This window comes from Grampus griseus (genome assembly GCF_964374135.1).
Source record: "Grampus griseus genome assembly, chromosome: 3".
NCBI classification, from domain to species: Eukaryota; Metazoa; Chordata; class Mammalia; order Artiodactyla; family Delphinidae; genus Grampus; species Grampus griseus.
The window spans coordinates 124,789,118-124,816,415 of NC_139019.1; the positions used below are offsets into that span (position 1 = coordinate 124,789,118).

The 27,298-nt window shown below is 47.1% G+C and overlaps 1 protein-coding gene across 1 annotated transcript in view; it reads left to right on the forward strand.

Annotated features, from left to right (window-relative positions):
• The window catches only part of ABLIM3 (actin binding LIM protein family member 3), a 144,684-nt gene that overhangs the window by 65,372 nt on the left and 52,014 nt on the right, over positions 1-27,298 (forward strand). The window contains exons 4-8 of the mRNA XM_082650673.1: positions 6,712-6,895; positions 8,759-8,871; positions 15,218-15,344; positions 19,037-19,130; positions 25,924-26,011. Of these exons, the coding sequence (XP_082506799.1) occupies positions 6,712-6,895; positions 8,759-8,871; positions 15,218-15,344; positions 19,037-19,130; positions 25,924-26,011 (606 nt within the window). The remainder of the gene's footprint in view (positions 1-6,711; positions 6,896-8,758; positions 8,872-15,217; positions 15,345-19,036; positions 19,131-25,923; positions 26,012-27,298) is intronic.

Here is a 27,298-nt window from a genome sequence, read left to right on the forward strand (position 1 = left end):
ACAATAGCCAGGCCATGGAAGCAACCTAAACGCCCATCGACAGACAAATGGATAAAGAAGATGTGGTACATATGTACAATGGAATATTACTCAGCCACAAAAAGGAACGAAATTGGGTCATTTGTTGAGACGTGGATGAATCTAGAGACTGTTGTACAGAGTGAAGTAAGTCAGAAAGAGAAAAATATCGTATATTAATGCATATATGTGGAACCTAGAAAAATGGTACAGATGAACCGGTTTGCAGGGCAGAATTTGAGACACAGATGTAGAGAAGAAATGTATGGACACCAAGGGGGGAACGCGGCAGGAGGGTGGGGGTGGGGATGAGATGAATTCAGCGATTGGGATTGACATGTATACACTGATGTGTATAAAATTGATGACTAATAAGAACCTGCTGTATTAAAAAATAAATTAAAAAGTAAAAAAAAATTTTAACAAAAAACCAAAAGAAACAAACAAAAAACGACAACAACAAAAAAAGAAACAGCACATCACCAGCACCCCAGAAACTTACTTTGTATGTCCCACCAGTCACTGCCCCCCATCAAAAGTATCCACTGTCCTGCTTCTAACATCATAAATAAGTTTTGCCTATTGTAAACATCATATAAGTAGAATCAGTGTGGGTACTCTTTTACATCTGGCTTCCTGTGCTAACATTTTGTTTGTGAGAGTCAGTCTTGTAGTTTCATACATTTATGGTTTGTTCATCCTCATTGCTATATGTTCCATTGTGTGATTATATTATACCACCATGAATTTATGCTTCTTACTGTTGATGAGCATTTGAGTTGTGTCCAGCATTACATATAATGTGGCTATAGACATTCTTTTATGTGTCATCTGGTCAACATATATATGATTTCTCTTGTCCATATACCTAGGAGGAGTGATATGTTCTCTTAAATAATAAAGATCTGGAAATGCTTTGAGAGCTACATTGAAAAACAAGAAGAAGAATTTAACAAAAGTGTAAAGTTTATACTTTGAAAACTACAAAATATTAAAGACTAAGTAAATGGAAAGATATACCATGCTCATGGATCAGAAGCCTTAACATTGTTATGATGGCAATATTCTTTAGATCAATCTACAAACTTAGGCTATCTTAGCTCAGGCTGCCATAACAAAATAACATAGATTGGATGGCTTAAACAACAGTAGTGTATTTTCTCACAGTTCTGGAGGCTGGAAGTCCAAGATTAAGGTGCCTTCATAGTTGGGTTATGGAGAGCTTCCTTCCTGGCTTGCAGACAGCTTCCCTCTCACTGTGTCCTCACATATCACAGAGGGAGGGAGGGAGGAGCAGAGAGAGAGAAAGAGAGGGAGAATGAGAATGAGCAAGTTTGCTGGTGTCTCTTCTAATGAGGTCACTAATCCCATAATGAAGGTCCCATCCTTATGACCTCATCTAAACCTGATTGTCTCCTAAAGACCACCTATCTAAGTACCATCACATTAGGGCTTGGGGCTTCAACATATGAATTTGGGGGAGGACACTATTCAGTTCATAACACATGTAATTGCTATAAAAATCCCCACTTGCTTCTCTGTAGAAATTGACAGACTGATTCTAAAATGCATATGGAATTGAAAGGAATATAAAATAGCCAAAGCAATCTTGAAAAAGAAGAACAAGGTTGGAAGACTCAAACTTCCCACTTTCAAAACTTACTACAAAGCTACAATAAACAAAACAATGTGGTACAAGGATAGACATATAGATCAATAGAGTCAAAATGAGAGTGCAAAAATAAACCCTTATATTTATGGTCAGTTGAATGTCATCGAGGCAGCCAAAATAATTCAATAGGGAAAGAATAGTCTTCAACAAATGATGCTGAACATATATATGTGAAAAAAAATTTGCATTCTTCTTCACATCATACAAAAAAATTAACTCAAAATAAGTCAAAAACCTAAACATAAGAGCTAAAACTATAAAGTTTTTAAGAGAAAATATAGGAGTAAATCTTTGTGACCTTAAGTTAGGCAAAGCCTTCTTGGACATGACACCCAATGCACAAACAACTAAGGAAAAATAGATAAATTGAACATCATCAGAATTAAAAACTTTTTTGCTTCAAAACATACCATGAAGAATGTGAAAGGCAACACACAGAATGGGAGATAAAATTTGCAAATCATATATCTGGTAAAGGGCTTGTATCTAGACTATATAAAGAATACTTACAACTTAATAATAAAAAAGACAAATAACCCAGTTTCAAAATGGGCAAAGGATATGAATAGACATTTCTATGAAGAAGTTATATAAATGTCCAATAAGCACATGAAGAAATGCTCAACATCATTAGCCATCAATGAAATGCAAATAAAACCACAATGAGATAAACTTCACACCCACTCAGTTGGCTATAATCAAAAAAGACAGATAATACAAGTGTTGGCAAGAATGTGGAAGAATTGGAACCCTCATACCTTGCTCGTGGGAATGTAAAATGTGTAGGTGCTTTGGAAAACAATCTTGCAGTTCCTCTAGGGGTAAACGTAGAGTTACCATATAACCCCAACAATTCCAAATTCCACTGCTAGACTTACACTCAAGTAACGTATGTTCACACAAAGACTTGTACACAAATGTTCATAGCAATATTATTCATAAAGTCAAAAGTTTGAAACAATTCAAATATCCATCAGCCAGTGAATGGATAAGTACAGTGTGGTATATCCATACAGTGGAATATTATTCAGCTGTAGAAAAGGGATACTGATACATGCTCCATGTGGATAAACCTTGAAAACACAAATGGTCCATAAGCAGGTAATAACATTCTCAATTTCATTAATAATCAGGGAAATTAAATTTAAAATCACAATAGAACATCCTTTCACCTGTACCATGTTAACTAAATATAAGATGTTAGGTATTACCTGGTATCTGTGATAATATAGCTCAGTGAGAACTGCTGGTGGGAATGTAAATGGGAAAAACTTATTGGAAAACAGTGAGACATCACCTCACAAATAGAAGAATGTTCAAGGCAGCATTTCCATAAAGGAAAAAAAAAACCCACAAGCAGCTTGGATGTCCTTCAGCAGTGGAATAGATCAATTGTGATATAGTCAGACAATGAAATACAGCACAGCAGTGAAAATGAATGACCCCCAACTACATGCATCAACATGGATGAATCTCAAAAACATAATACTGAGAGAATGAAGCAGTAAATTACACAGAAGAGTAGATGCAGTATGATTCCATCCATATAAAGTTCAAAAACAGGCAAAACTAAACAATATATTGTTTGTAGATACCTCAAAGGTAGTAAAACTGTAAAGAAAAGCAAGAGAATGATAAACACAATTTGGGGCGTGGTGTGGGAAGCAGGGCGCTCTTAGGGAGATGGGAACAGGCTTCCGAGCTGCTGGTGATGTTCTGTTTCATAAACTCGGTAGTGAGTAGCTGGGAGCATGTTTTATTCTTTTTCTTTACACTGTACATATATATTTACTACATCTTCTGTATGTATAATATATTTCACAATTTAAATGTTTAAAATAATGAGATCACCCTCGGGGGCCCTTCCAACACTTTGATTTTGAAATTCCATAAAACTGTCTCATTTGAAAAGTTGAAAATCAACAGAATTATATGACAGAATCCTAGACTCTCAGATCTGGATGTGTCCTCAGTTACCACATAGCCCCCTCATTTTACAAATGAGGTAACTGAGCTCCAGAGGGGTGAGGTCACTTTTTCAAAGTCACACAGCACCTGAGTGCTAGAATGGGAATATGGAGGAAGGTCCAGTGACCCTCAAAACAGTACATTTTCCACTGAAACACAGTAGGGCTGTGTGCACGTCCTATTTTAGGCATTGTGTTTACAGTGAGCAGTCTGTGTTTTCTGAAAGCAGTTCTGAGTTCCCATATTCTGTCCCATTGTCAGGCTATATAATCTTTCTTTTAATTAATAGACTGTATTTTTCTGATTCACAAAATAATGACTGCCCTGGATGTATTAATTCCACATCACTTCCATACTACAGACCCTCTCCATGGCCTTTCCTGTTATTTGAATGCAGAGCTCTGCTGAGCCTCAAATATATCTGTCATGCTGGTCCAGCTTTCCTTCCACCCCGTGTTCCCCACTGTATTTCCAGGAACCCCTGGGATTCTTATCAACCTTTACATCCTTTCTACCTTCCTCCTTCAGCTCCTTGGGGGAAATGAAGGAACTGATTGTTCCAAGTTTTCGTATGGCCTCCTGGTTTTCTCCACTGGGAGAGGTAGCTCTGGAAGTGGAGTTGGCAGGGGACACAAAGGAGAGAAAAGAAGGGAAAAAACAGGAGCTGTTTCCAATGAGGTTGTAGGCCATGCCTGACTAATTCCACAGCCATGAAGTCAATTGATCTGCCACCTGCACACCCCAGCACAGCCTGTTCTCTGGCCTCGCCTGCCTTCCAGACCAGGCATTGTTTGCTGTGATGAGATTTCATGAAGCCTGATGAAAGTTGGACCCTTCCCCACCTACCACCACCACCAGCACCACTTCTACTCATAAGCCCTGCCTCTCTGCAGGGGTGGTCCCCAGCGGCTGCCAGCTCTACCTCACGTGGAATTTAAAATGTGCCCTACCTTCTCCTAGACTCACAGGATGTCAGTGTCAGAAGAAAAGCTCAGGTCATTTCTTGTCCAGTTTCTGCTCTTTACACAGAAGTGAACAGAGGCCCCAGACAACAGAGGACCAAGTTTAGTGTCACCCAGAGAGTTAGATAGCCCAGGTGGTCTGACTCCCAGAGCAGAGTCTCTCATGGTCCTAGACCGTTTCCCCTGGTGCTGTGACATTTGGAGCCGCCCTCCTCCCTCACCTTGGCCCTTGGAGCCTACCTCTGGCCTGCAGAGTGAACAAACACTTGCAACATACTTCTGACATTCACCTAAAAGTCCCTCCTACTTTTAACCTGGCTGCTTTTGCAAAACAACGTTCCCTATTAAAGATAAGAGAGTATTTACTGGGGTGATGTCACCCAGTTCAGGCCAGGTCCTCGCACTTACAGGCTTGGAAAACATCTTGTTGGTTTCCCCACCGTGGATCACACCTGGTAAAGTTGAGTCATGCTAACCACATCTTTTGGGAAACCGACGTATAAAACCCGAGTGCCTGTTGATTAACATAAACAAGAGCTGTAACTCTCCGTTGTACTAGTTCATGTTGCCCTGATCAGCTGCTTGTCTCACAAAGGCAACCTATGTAGAAAGTCAAACTGTCAGACTCAGAACAAGGGGAGCTGGTCTCGGGATTTGAATGAGCTCTCAAGTGGCCTTCCTTTGATTGCTGACCAGCCCCTTCCTGGCTGACCCATCCTTGCTTTAGCTGCATCGATAAACTCAGCCGTTCTGGTGGCCCTGAGAGTCATTCAATCTCTTGGAAGAAACTTAGCCTTTTCCTGCTCTTCCCATTATGTGTTCATTTCATAACTTAACTCTCAGAGGGAAATCTCATTTCCCACGTTTCTAAGTCTTTTGGGGGAGGGGAGTCCCACATGATTCAGTTGTTCAGACACCTATAATTATATCCACCTGCTTTTCTATTATCTGCCCTATATTACTTCATATTGTCTACAAGGATATCCCAAAAGACTTTATAAAGTACCTTATGAAATCATGTTGCCTCTCTGTTCAGAAGTCATCAGTGCAATTGATCATTTCTGCAGCTGGGTAATGGGGAATCATTATAATCTTCTCTCTACTGTTGTATATGTCCGAGATTTTTCAAAATAATTTAAGATTTTAAAAACTAGGGGAGAAACCATCCATGGCTTCCTACTTTCCCACAAAGCCTAAACGTCTTAAACTGGACTTGGCCCCTCTTCCTCCAACTGGCCTGGCAATATTTTCCTGTAATATTGCCTTCCACTCTCTAAAAACACCACCCTTACCCTAGCCCCATCTCCACACAAATATCGCCTGTAGTTTCCTGCCTTTGTGCTTTAGCTCATTCCATTCCTTCCCTTCAACTTAGATGCTACCTCCTCCAGAAAGCCATTGATTCCTCCCACTCACAGCACTTGCTACCTACACCAGCCCATGGCCTGTCCCCACTAATGTATGTTCTATGTGGTCTTCCCTCTGCATCCATTGTTAGCTCTTTGGATCTCAAGGATTGTGTTTTATCATTCCTGCCTGGGAACAGATCTACCTTTTATGGCTATGGTGAAGCTGGATTATAATCTTCAAATCATACATCCCGTTGCCATCATAACTCGTCTTCACCTAGCACAGACTCATACACGTAGGAAATGCCCAGGGCATTTTTAACTGAATGATTCTTTCATCAAACTCATGACACCACCAGCTGCGTTGCATTGCGTGAGCTACATGGCTTTAAACTTTTCCTCCATGTTTTGAGAGGATTGTATAGCATGGGTGGTCTCAGCATGCATCAGGATCAGCTGGGGAGTGTGCTAAAATGCAGATGCCTGGGCTCCAACCCGAGGGAGTCTGATTTAGGTCCAGGCAGCTGCATCTCAAGAAGCCCGCCAGGTGATTCTGAGGCAAGTGGTCTTCGGGCCATCCTTTAAGGAGCACTGGCCCCAAAGGCCCCTGACGTCCCATGCATCACCATTCCCTGGCCACTTACGACTGAGTCAGACAGCAGCCTTGTCCGCAGCGAGAACCTCATGCTTGCAGACCCCCCCTGAACTCACGTGCCTTTGTTTCCCGCCTTGTTTCCCCAAGTGTGTGGCTGTGGCCTGGCTCAGTCAGGCTTCTTCTTCAAGAACCAGGAGTACATCTGCACCCAGGACTACCAGCAACTCTACGGCACCCGCTGTGACAGCTGCCGGGACTTTATCACGGGCGAGGTCATCTCTGCGCTGGGCCGCACCTACCACCCCAAGTGCTTTGTGTGCAGCTTGTGCAGGTGAGCAGCAGGCCAGCGGGGGCGGGGACCCTCTGCCTGGGATCCTGCAGAAGGGAAGAAATGGCCTTTCCCAGGCAGATCCGGGGCTTACTCGGCTTTTTGCTGGACACTTGCGTCCTCTAATCTCAGGGGTGGAAGGACCTGACAGGCTAGTGGTTTTCCAACATTTAGCGGCTGAATCCTGTTTGTCAAACGTGATCTAGTATAAAACACTAGTTTGTCCGAGATGAAGGCAGTGTAAGGATCTGAGCCCCAACACTCAGCCTCCCACTTCCCATCAAAAGTCCCTGAAGGAACCACTGAGGGCCCTGGCCTCTCAAAACTCAGTTTGGAATCCATGAATCTGGCTCAGGCTTTCACACCCTCAGCCACATGCGGTACTGGAATATCTGTTTATAGCCTTCCTCCAGGACCCTGGCAGGTGACCCCACCTCTGTAAGCCTCCGCTTCATTGGTGAATTGACATCAAAGCCAGTCCGACTTCATTGGGTTTCCATGAAGATAAATGAGATGGTACAGGCAGAGAGACCTTATCTCAATGACTGGTACCAAACTGTGTCCACTTTTATTCTCTTCATTATCATATGATCATTATCTAGCCTCTCAAGACCTCTGATAGGTGATGGAAAGCTCACCCCTTCCCTCCTCCCCACCCTCAGCGTCCCCGTCACTTGTTAACTTAGCAAATGTACATTAAGGGCCCAGTGTATGCTAAGCACCATATTAAGGAGATGAAAAAAATAAAGAAAACCTCAACCCTGCCCACAGATATGTTAAAATTTAATGGACTGCTCTGATTAAGTCATAAGTAAAGCACGATTGGAGTATATGTATGCATTTTTTAATTGGGAAAGTCATTTATAGATTAAGTATTCTCCTCGTAAAATAACCACCTCTTTGTTACCAGTTAGAGTAACTAACCAATTAGAGTTTCTGATTGAGACTAACGACACAGTGCAGAAGAAAATATTATCACCCAGTGGAATTCATTCATTCATCCAACCCTTAAGACCTGGAATCCCAGAACCATTGGAAGTTTGCACAGTAGGGTTCGTATGGTCTAAAGTGGAGGTTTTGTGAAGCCCCATGGAGAATAGGTGCCTTCCCAAGGTCATGCCGGGTCCTTTTACCATGAGTCAGTGCCTGGGCTGTGATGAGAACACGGCTCCCCTCCCTCCCTGGCACTCCCTCCATTGTTCATGTTGCTAATGTAAGGACAGTGGAGCCACTGCAGGCTTACGGGGGCATAAACTCAGAGTCCACATTAACAGTCATCCCAGACCGCATGAGCGAGAGCTGCTGTGTGATGGGATCCGCTGTGCTGAGGGTTCTATGCGCTTTATACTTAGTTAGGGAGGCAGGACATGATGAGCTTGAACCCCTGAGCTGTGGAACTCAAACTGTGCAAATGCAGGCGAGCAGAGGAAGAGGTTCTTTGAGGATGTCTAAACTTCCTATGGAGTGAAAGAAGGAAATTTTGGCAAGTTGGGGAGTTGAATGAGTTCTTCCTGACATACAGGGGATAGGTCAAGTTGGGATGGAAGAAGTCCTTCCAGGAAGAGGAAGTACCTCTGAGACATTTTTAGCCTCTTCATTATAGAAGAGAAATGTAAGCCCAAATAAGTGTCATGATTTGCCCAGTGTTCAAAAATCATGTAAATGGCCCAACTGGGTCTCCAGTTCCGGTCCTGGCCCTAACTGAGTGGTTTAGCCTGGCCCCGTGAACAGCACTTGAATGTACCTGGTGCTCTATGTGTGCTGTGTGTGCTACCAAAGGTCTTCAGGCACATGTGTTGTCAAGTCACTTATAGACACAACCCTCTGGAGAGGTGGTGTTGAATTTCTCCTTCATCCCTCTTGCAGGAAGCCTTTCCCCATTGGAGACAAGGTGACCTTCAGCGGGAAGGAATGTTTGTGTCAGACATGCTCCCAGTCCATGACGAGCAGTAAGCCCATCAAGATCCGTGGACCAAGCCGTGAGTCCTCCCCACGGGGCACGTCGCCGTCCACGAGTGCCATCTCCCAGGGCTCTCCTGTCCCAGCTTCGCTAACTGTTTCCGCAGCCTGGAGGGAAGTGGGGGAGGTTCCCACCCTGGAGGACTCCTGAAGTATGACCCAGTTGGCACACAGCCCAGACTCACAAACTTCCCAAAGCACAAGCGCAGGGAAAACAGGCTGCCCAACTGTGAACAGGGATGGCCTGTGCCATGTGTTGGCCACTTGGGTGGTTCTCCTGGGATGAGCAGGGCTCCTTATCTCCCCTCTGGTCCACACTCCCAAGGGCATCGCAACAGAGCTGATCAAGTGTTTTCCACCAGTGGCTGTCAAGTTTTACAAACTCCACTAAAGATGCAGACATATCTTAACAAAAGAGGGAATATGAGAGAAGGCCACAAGGGCTGTGCTAGTGCCCCTTAGGGTGTGTTCCGTGGACCATGATATCAGCTTCACTGCAGGACTGATAAAAATACAGATTTCTGGGCCCACTCTGGACTTCTAGGAATGCGACCTAGAAATCTACAGTCTTAATAAGCTTCTTGGGTGATTCATTCGCTGCTCCTAAGACTGAGAACTACTGTCTAGGGATGAGGGGGACACTTGGCAGGCCATCGTAAAGGTCACGTTCTATCACCAAAACATAGATTGGGAGTTGAGGGGAACTGAGGATCAATAGTGCCTCGGAACAGTCATTCTGATTTGTGGAATGTCCATTCCATTCAAACGTGTCTAGCCGTAAGATATCCAAATCACTGTTCCAAGATGCCCTTGTCAGGCCACTGACTGCATGTGCTCACACACACACGGACACAGCCCCCTGGGTCTCGGTAAGCCAAGCTAAGCTCCGGCATTCTTTCATGTTATGTGACACTCTCACCGGCCTTGTCGTCAGAATCAATGAAAGCCCATTAGCATCTTGTGCGGCATCACTGTGTGGTATGGGGGCTGTTGGCCACGGCACCAGCAGAGTCAGCATGCTGAGGCTGTGTCCGGCTCAGGAGGGCGGGCACAGAATACCCCAAGTCAGCAGGGCTGAGCTCCCGGGGGCTCCATTAGCATGGGAGCCAGTGGGGAGGCTCCCCCACTTGCCCTTCCTTTCTTTTCAGTTGAATCAGATCTGCTCCCAGACTTTCCGTCAGTGTCTTCGGTGGGGCTCAGGAAAAATTGGCCGCTCTGATCAGGTTTCCATCTTGAGGCGGCTGAGTGCACACACTGTTATCCTTCATAACTCCTTGAAAGCGTCATCCAGAATGACAGCAAGGCTGGGATGCAGGACCACGGCGCCATGGCTGATGCTACCAAGGTGCCCAGACACCAGTGGGACCACGTGTGAGTTCACAGAGGGAAGCCGGCTGGAGTCAGGAGGCGGCCATCCTTCTGTGTGAATGCACAGCCATCATGTAGCCTCCCCGTGGCTCAGTTTACCCAACTTTGTGGAAAGCAAGTGTATCAGTATTCGGGAATCAAACCAGCATACGTCATAGTGTGTAAAATGCTCTCTAAATATAAAGTGAGGGATTTTGTTGGCTTGGAGGTTTAGTCTAGGAAACATCCCAAAGGAGAACTGAGAATAAGATTCCTGAATCTGCTATTACTTCACTATTACTTCACTCAGTGTTGCGTGTACTGCGTGCCTTGGGGAATCTCAGACAGGTGGGAGATTTCCTTGGCTAAGTGCGGGAGCCCTGCATGGGAGCATGTCCACAAGAAGAGGCTGTGTCCACCATAATTCTGCAGATCAGGAGGTGAAGAAGGTGAGGAAGAGTGAGTGCAGAAGAGCAAGTGAGTGCGTGGGCCGTCTCCGGGGGGATGCCTAGGATCATGGCTCATCTTGTTACTCATGAAGTCTAGACATCCATGTGTGGAGCTACAGGGCATACGTTTCATAGAAATGTTTTCTCCCCAAAGGTGGTCATTATCCATGCTGTAAACGCAAGGCAGCCTCCTGACTTGAGGGGAAGTTGGAAGGTCTGCTTAGTTCCCCAAAGATGGAGGGAACTAAAACAAGATTCAAGAGAGTGCTAAGGGGAAGAACATATCATGGAGAAGGAAAATGAAAGCAGGAAAACTTGCTGTGTTCTTGAGCTACAGGACTGTGAAGTTTCATCCCTGGAATGTACAGACATTCTGGAAAAGCGGGAGCAGTATCTACTCAAAAGAGATCAAGAAGAATACTTAGGAACTGTCAAGAGAAAAGAATTGTATTACTTATCACAGGCGGAAGAAATGTTTCCTCACGGATCTCACCATGAAGAATCAGGAGCAGAAGTAGCATCGGCACCATAAGTACCACCACCACCACCACCATCTTCACAATCACCCCCACCATCATTACAAGCACCACTGTCACCAACACTACCATCACCACTGCTAACATTGATTGACGGTGACAATTGCCAGGCACTGCACAGACCTCACTGAGAAGAATCAGCAGCAGTAGCACCACCACCATCACCACCAAAACCACCACCATCACTATTGCTAACATTGATTGGCCATTACTGTTGTCAGGCACTGCACTAAGTTTTCTATATATAGCATCTCATTTAATCATTATAATAACTCTATGAGGGAGATAAGAGTAGTGGTTTTTAGATGAGAAAACGAAGACTCAGACAGCATAAATGACTTGCCCAAAGTCACTCAGATAATGATAATGTAACTGGAATGTGAGCCCAGGCAGTCTGGCTTTGGAGCCTATTTCCTTAACACCCTATACCAGAGACATGACTTGCTAATAGGAAGGGTCCTGTCTCCCTGGATTAGTTGCCTAAAACGAGGTGGGGAGCTTGCTATGACTCACAAACCCACTTATTTTTGCTGATCTAAGTGGAATGAATGACACAGTCAAAAAAACTAAAAATAGTTGTCTGGGGTCTTTAGAGTCTCCAGTAAACTGAGGGATTTAGGAGGAACAAGTGGTGGCATCACACTTTCTGCCAGCTGAAGGTTGTAATTTTGGAATAAAGAGGAACGTAGGAGGAATGGAGTGGACAGCTGGGTCTGCAGAATCCAACTTGGGACAGGGTGTGGTTTTCCTGACCCTGCTTATTACACCAGACCCAGGCTCCCGGATGGGGTGTTTGAGACTCTGCTGCGTGGCCAAGAGTGAAAGTTGAGAGAAGAGGGAGGAAAAGGTCCTGATAAATATGAAGCTGTAGAGTGGAGGATGAGCAGCATAACATGAAAGGAAAAGCATGTGGAGCAGGTAAGCCAGAATTCTCAGGAGGAATCAGCAGGCCTTCCTACGTCAGGAATATTGCTTCTGACCTCATATCAGAGATTGGATAATGCACAGAGTATGAGTTAAAAACATGAGAATAGGGCTTCCCTGGTGGCGCAGTGGTTGAGAGTCTGCCTGCCGATGCAGGGGATACAGGTTCGTGCCCCGGTCCGGGAAGATCCCACATGCCGCGGAGCGGCTGGGCCCGTGAGCCATGGCCGCTGAGCCTGCGCATCCAGAGCCTGTGCTGCGCAACAGGAGAGGCCACAACAGTGAGAGGCCTGCGTACTGCAAAAAAAAAAAAAAAAAGGGAGGGTGAGCTGCTTACCCCTGAAAGCGATGACACAGAGGAAGGTGCCCACCCCTGTTGAGAATACTGTAGATTCCTGCATTGGGTGGGACTTTGGCCAAATGCTCTGTGAACTCTGAGCCCCAGTGGAATCATTTAACCCTATCAACGAGGCCCACAGAGACACACGGTCAGCATTTGTGGCCTAGAAAGCTGGACCAGACGCCTGAGCCCTTGGGTTTTACTGTTCGGAGCATGGGCAAGTCACTTCAGAGGCCATCTGTCTATAAAAGAGGAGGGGGTACCTGACCTCTCTAAACTATGACATTCTGAAGACTGTGATGATCAGGATGGAGTGGGGGTAGACTTATCCCAGGAGAAAAGAAATCCTAAAACTATTCTCCCAGCCCCCATTTGAAGGCCTGGGACTTGAAGCATTTTGCAATGGGAGACCTTCCTGCCCGCAGCTTGCACTAAGAGATGTTAGAAAGGTGCTGTGTGGCCAAGAGGCGCGGACTGTGGGAGCTGCTTCATACCCACACTTCATCAGGGCCCAGACCCTCCCCACAGCCTGCTGGGCACACCGCTTCTTAGACACATGGACACCTCATCTCCTGTCCCAGGACAGGCTCCCAGCTGGATGTGAGAGCTTCAGCCAGCCTCTCCCAACTTGATAGCCGTCTCTTTTCTCACCACTGCTCCCAAGTATGCACTTGCTTTGGTGCCAGGAGGCAGGCTTGTCCTCTAGTAAACTTTGCACCATGACCCTTTCCTCCTCCAGAGTGGGACATCCGGTCGTCTAGGCCTGAATTTCCCGCTTCTCCCAAGTATCTTGGACACGGCCTCTATTTCCTGCCCCTCCGCAGACACTGATTGAGCAACAGGCAGACTCTGGGGCCCCCTACATTCAATATTGGCCCCAGTGCACAGTCCAGGGTGAGGGGAACGGAGAGCAAGGGCACCTTTCTGCTCTGGAACGATCTCATCAGACTCTTTAATCCTTGCTGCTTGGGGAGGCAAATGTTTGGTATATAATCATGTTGGGGGAGGAGGTGTGTGTGGTAAGTTCTGTCCTTTGCCTGAGTGCTATGAGGCCTGCTCATTCACGCTCATTCAGCAAATCTGCTTTGAGTTCTTAACTATGTGCTGAGCACGGTGCTAGGCAAGAAAATAGATTTAACCACAAAACACACAAATCACAAACAGGGCCCTTGCCATTGAGCAAAACTCTACTGTGCTTGGAGATCTTGATAAAATTCAGTAGGTAAGCGACAAGGGCTTAATTTCCAAAATATATAAACAGCTCATACAGCTCAACATCAAAAAAACAATCCAATTGAAAAATGGTCAGAAGACCTAAATAGATGTTTCTCCAAAGAACACATACAGAGGGACAACAGGCACATGAAAAGATGCTTAAAATCGCTAATTATTAGAGAAATGCAAATCAAAACTGCAAAAAAATGAGGTGTGACTTCACACCAGTCAGAATGGCCATCATCAAAAAGTCCACAAACAATAAATGCTGGAGAGGGTGTGGAGAGAAGGGAACCTCTTGCACTGTTGGTGGGAATGTATATTGGTGCAGCCACTATGGAAAACAGTATGGAGGTTCCTCAAAAAACTAAAAATAGAGCTATCATATGATCCAGCAATCCCAGTCCTTGGCATATATCTGGAGAAAACTCTAATTCAAAAAGATACATGCACCCCAATGCTCATTGCAGCAGTATTAACAATAGCCAAGATATGGAAGCAACCTGAATGTCCATCAGTAGATGAATGGATAAAGATGTGTTTTATATATATATATACACACACACACACACACACACACACACACACACACACACACACACACACACACACACACACACACACACACACACACACACTGGAATATTACTCAGCCATAAAAAAGAATGAAATAATGCTATTTGCAGCAACATGGATGGACATGGAGATTATCATAGTAAGTGAAGTAAATCAGGCAGAGAAAGAAAAATATCATATGATATCACTTACATGTGGAACCTAGAAAAATGATACAAATGAACTTATTTACAAAACAGAAACAGACTCACAGACATAGAAAAACTTATGGTTAACAAAGGGGAAAGAGGGGGATAAATTAGGAGTTTGGGATTAACAGGTACACACTACTATACATAAAATAGATAAGCAACAAGGACCTACTGTATAGCACAGGGAACTATATTTAGTATCTTGTAACAACCTATAATGGAGAAGAACCTGAAAAAGATACGTATATACATAATATATATACATATATATGTAACTGAATCACTTTTCTGTACACCTGGAACTAACACAACATTGTAAATCAAGCATGCTTCAATAAAAATAAAATAAAATAATTAAAAATAAATAAAAATTCAATCGATCTGGGTGGGGCCCACATTGCTGCACATTTCTGAGCTCCCAGGTGACACTGATACTGCATGTCCCTGGGTCACAGAGACTTGCATGAGCTTAGTTAGCGACTCGAGAGCAGAAGCAGTGCAGGGTCCATTCTGGATGAACAGTTGTCAGGATGACCAGCAGGGAACTTTCTGGAGGAACCCTGGGAGGTCTGTCTTTCTCCCTCACACCAAGACCACTTATCAAGAGGCCAGGGCTCCGCTGGCCTTTCCCTCACCTGGCAGAGTCTCGACAGGTGCCAGTGCCAGGGTGGGAGCAGTTGTGGAAAAGCTGGCATTCCAGGAGGGGTTTCCTTGACTCAGGTGTGTGATGATGGCAGGGCTCTAGGGGCCCAGGATGCTTTGCTCAGCACATCCTCTTGTCTTTGCAGACTGCGCTGGGTGCAAGGAGGAGATCAAGCACGGCCAGTCACTCCTGGCTCTGGACAAGCAGTGGCACGTCAGCTGCTTCAAATGCCAGACCTGCAGCATCATCCTCACCGGGGAGTACATCAGCAAGTGGGTTTCTCCCCCTCCCCGCCCCGCCCGCCTGGCCTCTGCATGGTCCCAGACCTGGCTGCACATGACCCTTGCCTGAGTCCCCAGCAGCATCTCCCTCTGTTTCCATCCAGCTACCACACTCTGGCCGCAAACAGCACCCCACACACCTTGGGCCCTCACGCGGTGCTTCCTCTGCCTCAGATACTCTTCTCTGCTCCGCACATGCTTGCTCCTCCCTTCTGGTCTCGGGTCCCACACCCTCTCCTCAGAGTTGGCCTCATTCTGCCCTATTCTTTTCCTTCATACAGGCCAACACCATTTGCAATTGTATATTTATCCGTGTTAACTTTTTAGTAAGGTTAATAATACTAGCTACCATTTATTGAGCTTTTATCGTGGACAAGGAATGTACTAACTGCTGCGCACGAATTATCACATTAAGTCCCATGACTACCCCCATGAGATATTTATCCCCATTTGAAAAGCTGTAGAAACTGTCTCAGGCAGTAAGTAATTTGCTCCAATGATTATATTTAGTGTCTGTCCTCACTAGGGCGGGACTTGTTTAATCCTCTGCTGCTGTGTAGCACAATGCCCAACCCATAGTCAACAATACAGTTGTTGAATGAATTGAGATAAGAGATGATGGACACACAGTTGTCAGGGAAGATGGCCCAGCCTACACACTGAGCACTAGACAAGCCCCCTTGTGCTAGGCCCTTGTGACCACGTTTACATACTCAAGTACCTAAAAAGAATTAGGGCCACAGACCCTCACAGCTTTGACACTTTATGATCCAGACACTTCTCAGGTATCGCCTCTGGCCCGATGCTAGGACACAGTGAGCATGTAAATTTGTAGCATGCATGGTTTCTGCTATCAAAAAATAAGAGAGATAAGCTATATACATAAGAAACTGTGCCCCCAGGGGATACGTGATTGAGAGCTCAAGAGAAGTTCTGTTCTTTAAGACCTTTCCAATCATAAGTGACAGAAAACCCAACTCAAACTCCCTTAAAAAGCAAAAATGGGAGTTTACTGACTCATAGAAATGGGAAGGCCAGCGGCATTCTGGCTTCTGGCATGGATGAATCCAAGGGCTTAAAGATGTCATTAGTACTTCAGAAGCGTCACTCTCTCTCTCTCTCCCTCTCAGCTTTACCTTCCTCTGCATTTGTTTCATTCTCAAGCAGGCCCTCCCCAAATGGTAGCAAAGATGATCACCAGCAGCTCCAGGCTTTCATTCTAGCAGCTTCGCAAACCTGGCAGAGAGAGAGAGGCTTCTTTCCCAAGAACTCCAGCAAAAGTCCCACAGCTGCCTCTGATTTGGCCACCGGTGGGTCACATGCCCATTCTTGACCAATCACTGGCCAGGAGGATCTCAACCCTCGAGCCAGAGAGCAGCTGTTTGTGAGTTCTTCGTAACTGCGAGTGCAAAGGGGTGGTTCCCAGGAAAACCCAGGCGAGGTACTGCTGCTGGCAGAAAGGGAGATAGATGCTAGCTAGACGACCCTTGTCTGTGTCAGAGGTCTAAGCGAAGGGCTGTGACTATTCACTTCTAACTAGCAGAAGTGGAATCTGGAATATATGAGAGCTTTATGGAAGATGGTGATATTTGGGCCAGACCTTGAAAAGGGGTATAAGGTTTGAAAATGTAAAGAAGGAAAGCTTGTAGGCAGAATGCCCAGCCTGGGCAAGGGCAGGGAGGTGCTGGACACATCCATCCAGTTTGTGGGAACTCGGGTGTGTGCACAGGTGAAGTCCAAAGCTGCAGAGGTTGAGCTGAGGTCACAGCCCCGAGAGCTTTGAAGGCCATGTTAGTGGAGTTTGGCATGCACCTCTGTGCCTGCCAAGTAACGAGTGCCCTTGGTGAGTTGCCAGCCAGGAGTCCTTGAGTTTGTGAGCCTCAGTCCAAATTCTCTGGGGGAGTAAGGGTTTGCTCAGAGCTCCTCGCAAGCAGGTCCAGCTCAGATTGCCCACCACGCCTTGGGCCTCTGCAGCCGGACTCTGGGCTCTTCATCCATCTGCCAGCAGAGTGTCAGATGCTTAGAGGCCCTGGCTGTGGCGTTGATGCCCAGGTTAGAAGCCCAGCCCTCTTGACCTCAGCAAGGGACTCAACTTCTCTGAGTCTCAGTTTCCTCATTTATAAAAACAGGGCTAAGAAGACGACCTGCCTCATAGGGCTGTGTCAGGGCTCAGAGATCTGTGCTTTGTACCTAATCAGTACCCGGTTAATGTTCATTTTTACCATCTGCGTCTTTTTAGAATCATGTATATTTCAAATTCCCGAAGGCCTCACAACCTCATGGGTCCAAATTAGGAGGTGTTGGCATTTATACCCAAATTTTTCTGGCTCCTTGTGCCCGCCTCCTGACAAATGCCTATCCCCCTGCAGGGTCACCCGCCCATCCCCACACAGTGTGGAAGGGTTGGGGGAAGGGGAAGCTTGTCTCGTGGACCCACAGACAACAGTCTCACCTGGTGACTTTGCTGAGCACGGGTCCTCATTGCCAACTCTCCTTCAGGAAACACTGACGGCTCTGCTGCCCAGGGTGGGCTCCTAGCAGTGCCCACAGGGCAGCAGCCTGGACATGCCTGTTCTTTAGGCCTCTGTGTGTGTGAGCGAGTTCTGTTGCGTACGAAAGATGGCATCAGCACTTCAGAGAGATGTCATCAGATCTGGTCCTTAGAGCTAGGCAGGGCTGGAGCAGGGCTGAGCTCTTTGATGCTCCAACCATCTCCACATGGGCCCTTGAAAGCTGAGCCCCAAACGTCCTCCTTGAAGACCCCCTCAGCAATCATGAGGATTCCCCTAGCTGCCATTTGCCAAGTACTCACTCTAAGCCGGGCGCTGTGCTGAGCCCTGGGACACGCTGGAACCATGTCCTTTAATTCTCAGGACAACCTGGGAGAAACCAGACCGTCTGGGTTTGAACCAGCTCTAGGTCATCTGAATTGGGTTTTCTCATCCATACATTGGGGAGACTGATAATTCCAACCTCATAGGGCTGCTGCAAGGATTAGATGAAATAACCTATGTAAAACACCCTCAGAGGGCCTGACACACACCAAGCAATAAATATCAATGGCTGTTAGTAGTAGAGGGTCGTATGAGAATAACTAACAGTAATCTTATTACTGCCCAATAAGTCATCAGCACTGGGCAAGAATAGAGCACTTAGGAGGTGGTCGGGGGAGAGGGGGTTCCTGTTTTCTGCTGATCATATTGATGACCTCCTGGAAGGGAAACTGGCCGAGGCTGAGAGGGGGATAAAGGCTTTCCCCTTTGTGCCTCTGTAATGTGCCAAATGCAAATATTACCTATTCTAAATAAAATAAAATAAAATTTTATTTTTAAATGAATTTTTAAAAGAGCCGTTTGGGGTAAAGGAAAAAGTAGGTCTGGAGAATTTGTGGGGAGGGAGAGGAAGAAGAGTGGAAAAGGGACACTCACAGCCAGCAGCAGACCGGTGGTTCCCAGGCACGCTCAGGGAGTTTGTCAAGATGCAGGTTCCCTGGGATCCCCCCATCCCAGGAATCGTCTGATTTTGTATATCTGAAGGGTGTCTGGGGAATTGGCATTTTTAACAGTTCCCTGAGTGCTTCTAATCTTGGCCCAGTCACAGTTGCCTGCAGGTCTGGGAAGCTCCACGTGACACCCCCATAAACCCCCCTAACTTCCTCTTCCTGTGTGGATTTCCTCTTGCAGGGATGGCGTTCCATACTGCGAGTCTGACTACCACTCCCAGTTTGGCATTAAGTGCGAGACTTGTGACCGATACATCAGCGGCAGGGTCTTGGAGGTGAGTGGGTACAAGGAACTCTGAAGATGTTTGGGCAGGATGGCCTGTGACTCCAAAAAGTCATCCCTGAGGAAGGGGAGAGTCACCCCACATCCCTTTTTCCATAGCCTCTACCTCCCCCGTTTTCTCTACCCCAGCTTAGCTTGCTACATAACCTTGAGCAGATATCTGCTCTGGGTACCCCCAAAATGAGGAGCTGGACAAAATTATTCCTTGTTCCAAAAATGCTGTGTTGGAAATATCAGTTGCTTCTCTAGATTTAGACCCAGCTCGATTACTGGGGAGTGACAATTATGATTTTCTTCCCAACCCTGCTTTATTTTTTAAGCATTTGGTAATGTGCTGATTTAAGAACCAGCTTGTCTAGCAGCCTATTCCCTAAGCCCTTCTTTGGTTGGTCCATCACCATGGCAACAGCTCTTCTCCACCTCTGATGCACAGCTCGCTCTGCCATGACAGACAACCTGCAGCACCATTGCTGAGCCCTTGCCTGAGCCCTCGCCTGGGCCCTCGTTCGCTGGCCTTCCCTCCCACACCCTGTGGGCCCAGGAAGCTGTCTTCCTATGCTTTGGGACCACCCACTTTGAGGAACCAGAAACAGGAAAGAGTTTGGTGCAAATGAAAAACAGTAGCCTAAGAGTAGAAACAGTTGGGTGCTAACTCATGCTCAGATTTGGGGTATCTTTGCCTTTCTAGGCCACAGTTTTCTCGTGTGACAGTGGCTGAGGGATGACAGACTGGGTCAGGCCTTGCGAACAGAATCATTAATTCTGACTAATCTGGCCAGTCGGTTGTGGTTACCTGGAGTCAGCTGTGTGTTGAGAAGGATTCTGCAGCCGCATCTCAGCTCAGCAGGAGAAAGTGTAGCAACCAGGAATGGACTCTCTGAGGAGATGCATTGAAGCTGAGCCCTGAGGATGAGCAGGAAGCCGCCATGTGAAGAGCTGGAGGAAGAATGAGCTTGACCCTTTCAGGGAACAGAGAAAAAGGCCAGTGTGCCTGAGTTCTGTAAATCAGGACTAGAGGAGGATGGAGTATATCCTAAAGGGCATGTCACATAAAGCTCTGTAGACCTGTTTAGAAGTTTCTGTTTTCTAGCAAGTGCAGTGGAAAGCCATGGGAGAATTTTAAACCAAAGAGCAGTGTAGTAAGATTGCTTTTACAAGATTGTAGGGAATCAGAATAAGATAAACAAATGCACAGAGTGGATAAACCATCAGACATTTCCAAGGAGCTGTAGGAGTGAGATGTGGAGGAAAAGGCATGAAACAGAAACATAGGGAGGGTTTGGGCCCAGGTTTCTGAAGGCCTGATACCAGGGTGAGGAGTTTGTCATTTACGGGGCAACAGGGGCAGGGGTGTTCTAGAAAGGCCAAGCAGAAGTGACCTGCTTCAAGCTTCATCTTAGGGAGGATAACGTGATGTACATGGGCTAAATTTAGAGGAAAGAAACTGGAAGTGGGAGACCAGCGAGGAGCCCTTGACCCCTCAGGAAGGACTCGGGAGGTACAGTGGCAGTGGAAGGGGCAACCACCCTGTCTACAACACTGTGGAAGTAGAATTCCAGTAGCTTTGCAACCATGGGGCAACTTGTAGACGTAACCATCAAAGGGAAGAGGCCAAAACTTGAACCAGAGTGTCAAGCCCAGGTGAGAGGAAGTCTGGTGTCACCATCCGCAGAACTGGGGGTGGCAGGGAAGGAAGCTGATCTGGGCAGAAACATACCGAGTTCTCTTTGGGGTGGGGTGTGGCTGAAATTCCAGGAAGGTTTCAAGAGGACAGTGAGAATGTGCATCAGAGCTCAGGGACAAAGCTCAGGCCTGGAGGGACCAGTCTCAAAAATGCTAGGATTTGAGTAATAGTCGGCACCATTGGAGTCATCAGGATTTCTGAGAAAGGAAGAGAAGTGGGCTCAAAGCAGCCTTGAGGAGTGGCGCTTACAGGGGGCAGAAGGGGCTGAGAAGTTGTCAGAGCATGAGGAGCAGCCGTCGGCATGTGGGGGGAGATTGGGAAGGGGTGATGAGAGGACAGAGCTCCGGAAAAGATGGGGAGTCAGTCAGGGTGTTGGGTAGATTCTACAGAGCAGGTAGGGATGTGCCAGCTGAGGAAAAGCTGTGAGGTGTGGGGCAAGGTTACCTTCAGGAGAACCATTTGTTGAGTCTGCAGGATTGTGGGCAGGGGGCATCCACATTGCGGTGGGGTAAAGGGTCAGTGGCACGAGAGATCATAAAAGCAGACTTTTCGTTCGAGAAGGAAGAGAGTTCGATTACACGCAGGGCCAGGGCGGTAGACGGGAATTTGTCCCAACATTTCCAAGCTGCTCTGAAATCGTGTCGGTGGCTGTCTTTTCCCCGGCATGTTACTGTCATTTAGCATAGTGAGAGCCTTCTCTTCTTGGGCAGCTCTTGTGACTGGGTTTCAATTGATTACATTTGTACGAGGCTCCGTTAGCATCTTGGGCGTGTTGATTTTTTTTTTTTTTTCCTTAGAGCAGGAAGAGACTTTTAGCCATCAACTAGTTTACCCTCCTCGTTTTACATATAAGAAAAGTGAGCCCCAAGACATGTGGTGCTTTTCCCAGGTCACATGCAGAATTTCTAGTAAAGACAGAGCTGAAATCTGGGACTCCAGAGAGTGGAGTGGCTCCCGTATCCCACACAGATGCCAACAGCTCTCAGCTACCCAGGGCCTTTGAGGCAGTGTGATGTATGAAGATACACAGTTGGAGTGAAACAGACTTAGATTCCAGTTTTATCACTTCTAGCCATGAAACCTTAACCAAGTCACTTCCTCTCAGTCTTATTAGAGTCTTTATCTATCAATGGAGAATACTACTGCTATTAACTCCTAGTAGATATGTCAATGTGAAATCATAGAAAATATATATATTGGTCTCTGCCCCTGGTTCCTGGCACAGAGCTCCTAAAATCCTTCTAATTTCCTAAGTGATAAGAGCACTAGGGGCATATTTTGTTCTAACATTTGATCTTTGACCTCAGTTCCTACACACAGAGCTCCTAAATGGCTTGGAATTTTCTGAGGGATAGGAGCATATTTTGTTCTAATGAGGTGACTCTTGGTGGGCTCCTGGATGGGGGCTGGTCACCAGAAAAATATCAAGCCATGGTTAGAAGTTTAAACTTTCAGCCCCAATTCCCATCCTCCAGGAAGGGGAGAGGGCCTAGAAATTGAGTTAGTGATGGATCCTGCCTATGCAAGGAAGCCTCCGTAAATACCCCACAAGTACGGGATTCAGAGAGCTTCCAGGTTGGTGCGCAGGTGGAGGTTCTGGGAGAGCGGTGCACAGTGAGAGGGCATTGATGCCCCATTCCCCTGCCCACATACCTTGTGCCTCTTCTACCTGGATGCTCATCTCTATTCTTTATCATATCCTTTTGTAATAAACCAGTAAATGTAACTGTTTCCCTGAGTTCTGTGAGCCATTCTAGAAAATTATTAAACCCAAGATGGGGGTCATGGGAACGCTGATTTATAGCTGGTCAGTAAGAAATACAGGTGACAACCTGGGACTTATGATTGGCATCTAAATTGGGGTTGGGGGCAGACAGTCTTGTGGGTCTGAGCCCTTAACCTGTGGGGTCTGACGTTCTCTCCGAGTAGAGTGTCAGAATAAATTAAATTATAGGACACCCAGCTGGTGTCATAGAGAATTGCTTGGTGTGGGAGAAAAAAAAAAAAAAAACACCCACATAGCTGGTATCAGAAGTGCTATGAGTATGGTAGTAGTCTGAGAGTAAGGGACCAACACAGGAGTGTGTTTTTCCTTTATAGCTAGTCAGGACTCTTTTGCTTGCAAGTACAGAGACTATACTCAGCTGGCTCAGACCAAAAAGGAAATTTATCAGCTCCCATAATAAAAACCCAGGAGGAGTTCTTACTTCAGGCACAGCTGGATCCAGCACTCAAACAAATGCGTTTGGAATATCTTGCCCTCTTGGTGCCACTTTCTTCTGTGTTGGCTTTATTCTCAGGAAGCCTCTTCTATATGATGGGGAAATTGGACACCATTGCTCTAGGCTTACATCCTATCAGCCAGCATTTCCGATGGAAGGCGAGTTTTCTCTTTCCTAATAGCTCAGCAAGCGTCCTGGGACTGGCCCTCATTGGAGAATCTCAGGCCCATCTCCAAACCAGTAGCTGTGACCATAGAGCTGGAATAACCACATGGATTGACATGGGGAATGGGTAGTCAATCCCACCAAGGAAAAGCTTGATGCTAGTTCTGGAGGAAGGAGGAAGGAGGAAGGATATTTGCCAGGCCAAAGCAACAGCTGCCCACTGCGAGGCCCAGTGCATTTCTGGGTACACAATAGGCACTTAATTAAATTCCATTTCCCCTTCCCATTCCCTCCCCAGGCCACCCCACAACCCCTGCTCAGTGACAGACCTCAACGTGCTGAGCGCCAGTCACACTCCTTCCTTCCTGGTCTGTGTCCTCTCCAAGGAGAACCACAGCCCTGTGTCCCTGTGCTGCCTTGCCTAACCTTGCTTGTGGTTTTCAGACCTCTCCAGTAGGGCCCCATTTTCCAGGTACTGATTCTTTGCCATTTTCTTCACTATGTTCTAGACTTTGGCTTGTTAACAGACAGAATGTCTCATCTTATCCCACTGACTTGGTTTTCCTTTTGCTGGTACCTGCTGCTCTGCAGCCTCCCTTCCCCACTCCCTCAGGTGGTTTTTAGTGCCATTCATGGCAGGATTGCTAGATGGGCACAAAGCCTCTGGCGGCTGGAGTGGGGTGCTGGGGCGTGACATTTAGGAAGATGCCAGCTTCAGTTTTGCCATCGTGCTGTTGCCATCCTAGAAACAGGTCTATAATTGAAATGATAAAGAGACACAAAGTAGGAAGAGACTACTATTTAAAACGATTATCCTTGTCATGGTATGGGAGAATCAATCCCACGACATCTCAGCTTGGGAAAATTAGCAGGCTCCTTCCAAAGTTTGAACGCAGTTTGCTTTGGTGATGATAAGAACATTCTGTCATTGGTGGGAGCCATGCAAACAACCAAGACTGAAAAAAAGGGACTTTGGATTTTTTTTTTCCTTTTTAAAAAATCTGCCCTTTCCACATTCTTGCTAAATTTTTAGAATAAATCAAGTCTCTCCAGAATAGATAAGTCCGTGCCCAACCAACCCTCCCCCACCCCAGAAGATTCAGGGAGAAGCCTTCAGCATTATACAGTTATACTTTTTGAATTGGAAGGAACCCGTTAACATCAGACCAAGTGATGTCTGGGGGGGCCGTTAACAACATCCCAGTATCCATCAATTTTCCCCAGGTTATATCCCCCCCCCAATAAAACCCTGCTGTAACGTGCAACATATACCTTCAAAATGAGCCCCACCTTCCAACCCAATCGCTGCACCGAGCCCCTCCCATATAGCAGTTCTAGAGCTGCCAGTGAAGGGCCCTCATGTGCCAGGTCCTCTTGGCTGGGACCGCAGTGTCAGAACTGTTGGCCTGGAAGTGAGCACTGGGCTGGTGACCGGCCCTCCAGGGAGCAGCTCCAACATTGCTCCTGGCTTCCAGTGGGACCTTGAGTCACAGCCTTCTCCGAGGGTTGTTTCTTCCCCCAAGAGAGGAATTCTCAGCTGCACATCATTTCCATTTTTACTTGAAATAATGGGTAGGGAAGGAAAGTGGGAATAGGGAAGGGGGCTCACCAAAGTCAGACTGGGGTGAACTGGGGATGGGGTGGAGATTCCCAGGTACAGCAGTCATGGGACTTGCCTGAGGGTCAGAGACTCCCCAATAGGTCCTGGCTTTGTGGGTGCCCTTGTTTGTCCACTGAGCCCTAAAAGTGTGGCACTTTCACAATTTTTTCCATGCCTATGAGCCTCGTGTGCTCATTCTTACTTAATGCTATAACTTATCTTCAAGTTGGTTCCTTTACACACAAGAAAACTTATGTAGTATAACAGGAAAACCAGGATCACTTGCCATATTGCCAGTGACTGAGAAAATATAGCCCTAGTGGAGTCTCCAAGCCTCACATCTGTTCTTATTCTTAAAAAGGTAGATTAGTGGGCTTCCCTGGTGGCGCAGTGGATGAGAGTCCGCCTGCTGATGCAGGGGACACGGGTTCTTGCCCCGGTCTGGGAAGATCCCACATGCCATGGAGCAGCTGGGCCCGTGAGCCATGGCTGCTGAGCCTGCACGTCCGGAGCCTGTGCTCCGCAACAGGAGAGGCCCCAACAGTGAGAGGCCCGCGTACCGCAAAAAAAAAAAAAAAAAAAGGTAGATTATTAAGTTTTGGATAGATGTTAAAGACATACTATACCAAACTGGTACTTTCTCCTTGGAAAAAGTTAGAAGAATTGATAGAGGATTAAAAAGGACATCTTTTTTTTTCACGGATCCAGTGTCATTAAACCGAAGGTCTCTGTGCCACTTAAAACCATGTCAGGTACCTCTGGTGGTAAGGGCTCATTCTTGGGGACATGCTGGGATGTCCTCAAAGTAAGGCTGTTTTCTCATCTGGAAATAAGGAGGTAGGACCAGTGGGCTTCAAATGGCCCTTTCACTGCTGGAATAGAAGTACAGGTGTCCAGGGAAGTCCCCTGAATGCCATCAGATACGCATGGTATGGAATCACCAAGCTTCTGGTGAACTTTTAGACTGCTCTGGACTCCCCTGCATAGACTCCCAACCAGCTTCAGGGCCATGAAGATGCCGTCGACACTAATGAGTTAGGAAATGTTCAAACCCAACCTGCCCCACTGGATGGCAGCCCCAGCTCTGACCTCTTTTATCTTTTTATTTCCATAGGCAGGAGGGAAGCACTACCACCCAACCTGTGCCAGATGTGTACGCTGCCACCAGATGTTCACTGAAGGAGAGGAGATGTACCTCACAGGTGAGCAAACCTGACCCTCTGCAAGGCATTCCTATTCCCTCATGAGTAGAAAGGAGGTACAGTCTCCTTCCATCTCCGTGTTGTCTGTGCTTTTGGCTTGTCCTCAGAATTGTGATTCATCTGCCCCTCTCTGGGTGGTTCGGGAAAGTTGCCGGTGTGGCTAATGTGAAGTGACGTGTAATCTGCCTTCTGTCCCTGTGTGCCTCCACCGGCTGCTCGGCTGGCCTGCTTCCCTGGCAGTTCTCTGAGCAGACTGCCCTGGCTCTGCCAGTGGGTGGGAGGTTGAGCTGCTTGGGGCCAAAGGGTCAGAGAACAGGAGGATGTCTGAGTTACAGAGTGTCTGCACCATCACAGCCCCCATACCCCCACCTCCCTCTCCCATCCCTTCCCCCCCCCATCTCAGAGCATCCCACCGGGCTGCTGCTTAGTCTTCCCACAGACTCTCAGGATGCACCAAAAGGAATGGGGGGGAACCAAGAGTCTCCAAGAAGCAAATCAGAGCTGCTTTCCCTCTGCCGCTTCCCGGGGTCCAGCCCTCTGACCCCAGGATCCTCGCACCAGTCTCCTAATTAGTCCCCAGGTGCTGCTCAGTCCTCCATCCTCTGCCCAGTCCATCATTCCCAGGCATTACAGTGTTCTCGGCAGACCCCTTTCGAGAGGCCTCCAGGGCCCATCCCTGCTCACCCGTGAGATACACACACTCCAGCCTAGGAGTTAAGACCCTCTCACTGAGGGCTCAAACTGCCTTGAACAAACTCAACACTTCAGCTGCCCAAGCCAACTTCCAATCATTCCTTCGTCCATTCAAATACTCTTTCTCGAGCCCCCACCAGGTGCAGGCTCTGCACCAGGGTCCACAGTGAATTCCAACCTCAACCCTACCTCCATTGCCCTGTAGTCCAGGGGGGAGGTGGACCATGGTCCGTAGTCACACAAATACCTGTCAACTGTAAGAAGCTGTACGAAGGGGAGGAGTGTGGGACTGTGAGAGCACATGACGGGGTGGGGAGGGCAGCAGGGAAGGTTCCCTGACAGTGGGCCGGGAGCTGGGGTTCAAAGGACGAGTGGGTGTTAACTGGGCAAAGAGGGGAGGGATGGGATTCGCCAACCTGAGGGCACTGAATCTGCCAGCCTCTGGGGGAGCGGTGAGGAAATGGCAAGTGTGGGAGACCGAGAGGAGCCAGTGTGTCCGGGGTGCAGCCAGAAGGTGAGAGATGAGGTGGGAGGTGGGCAGGGCTGGCCAGCCTGGACCTTGTGGCAGGGACGGTGTTCAGCCCCTCGGATGAT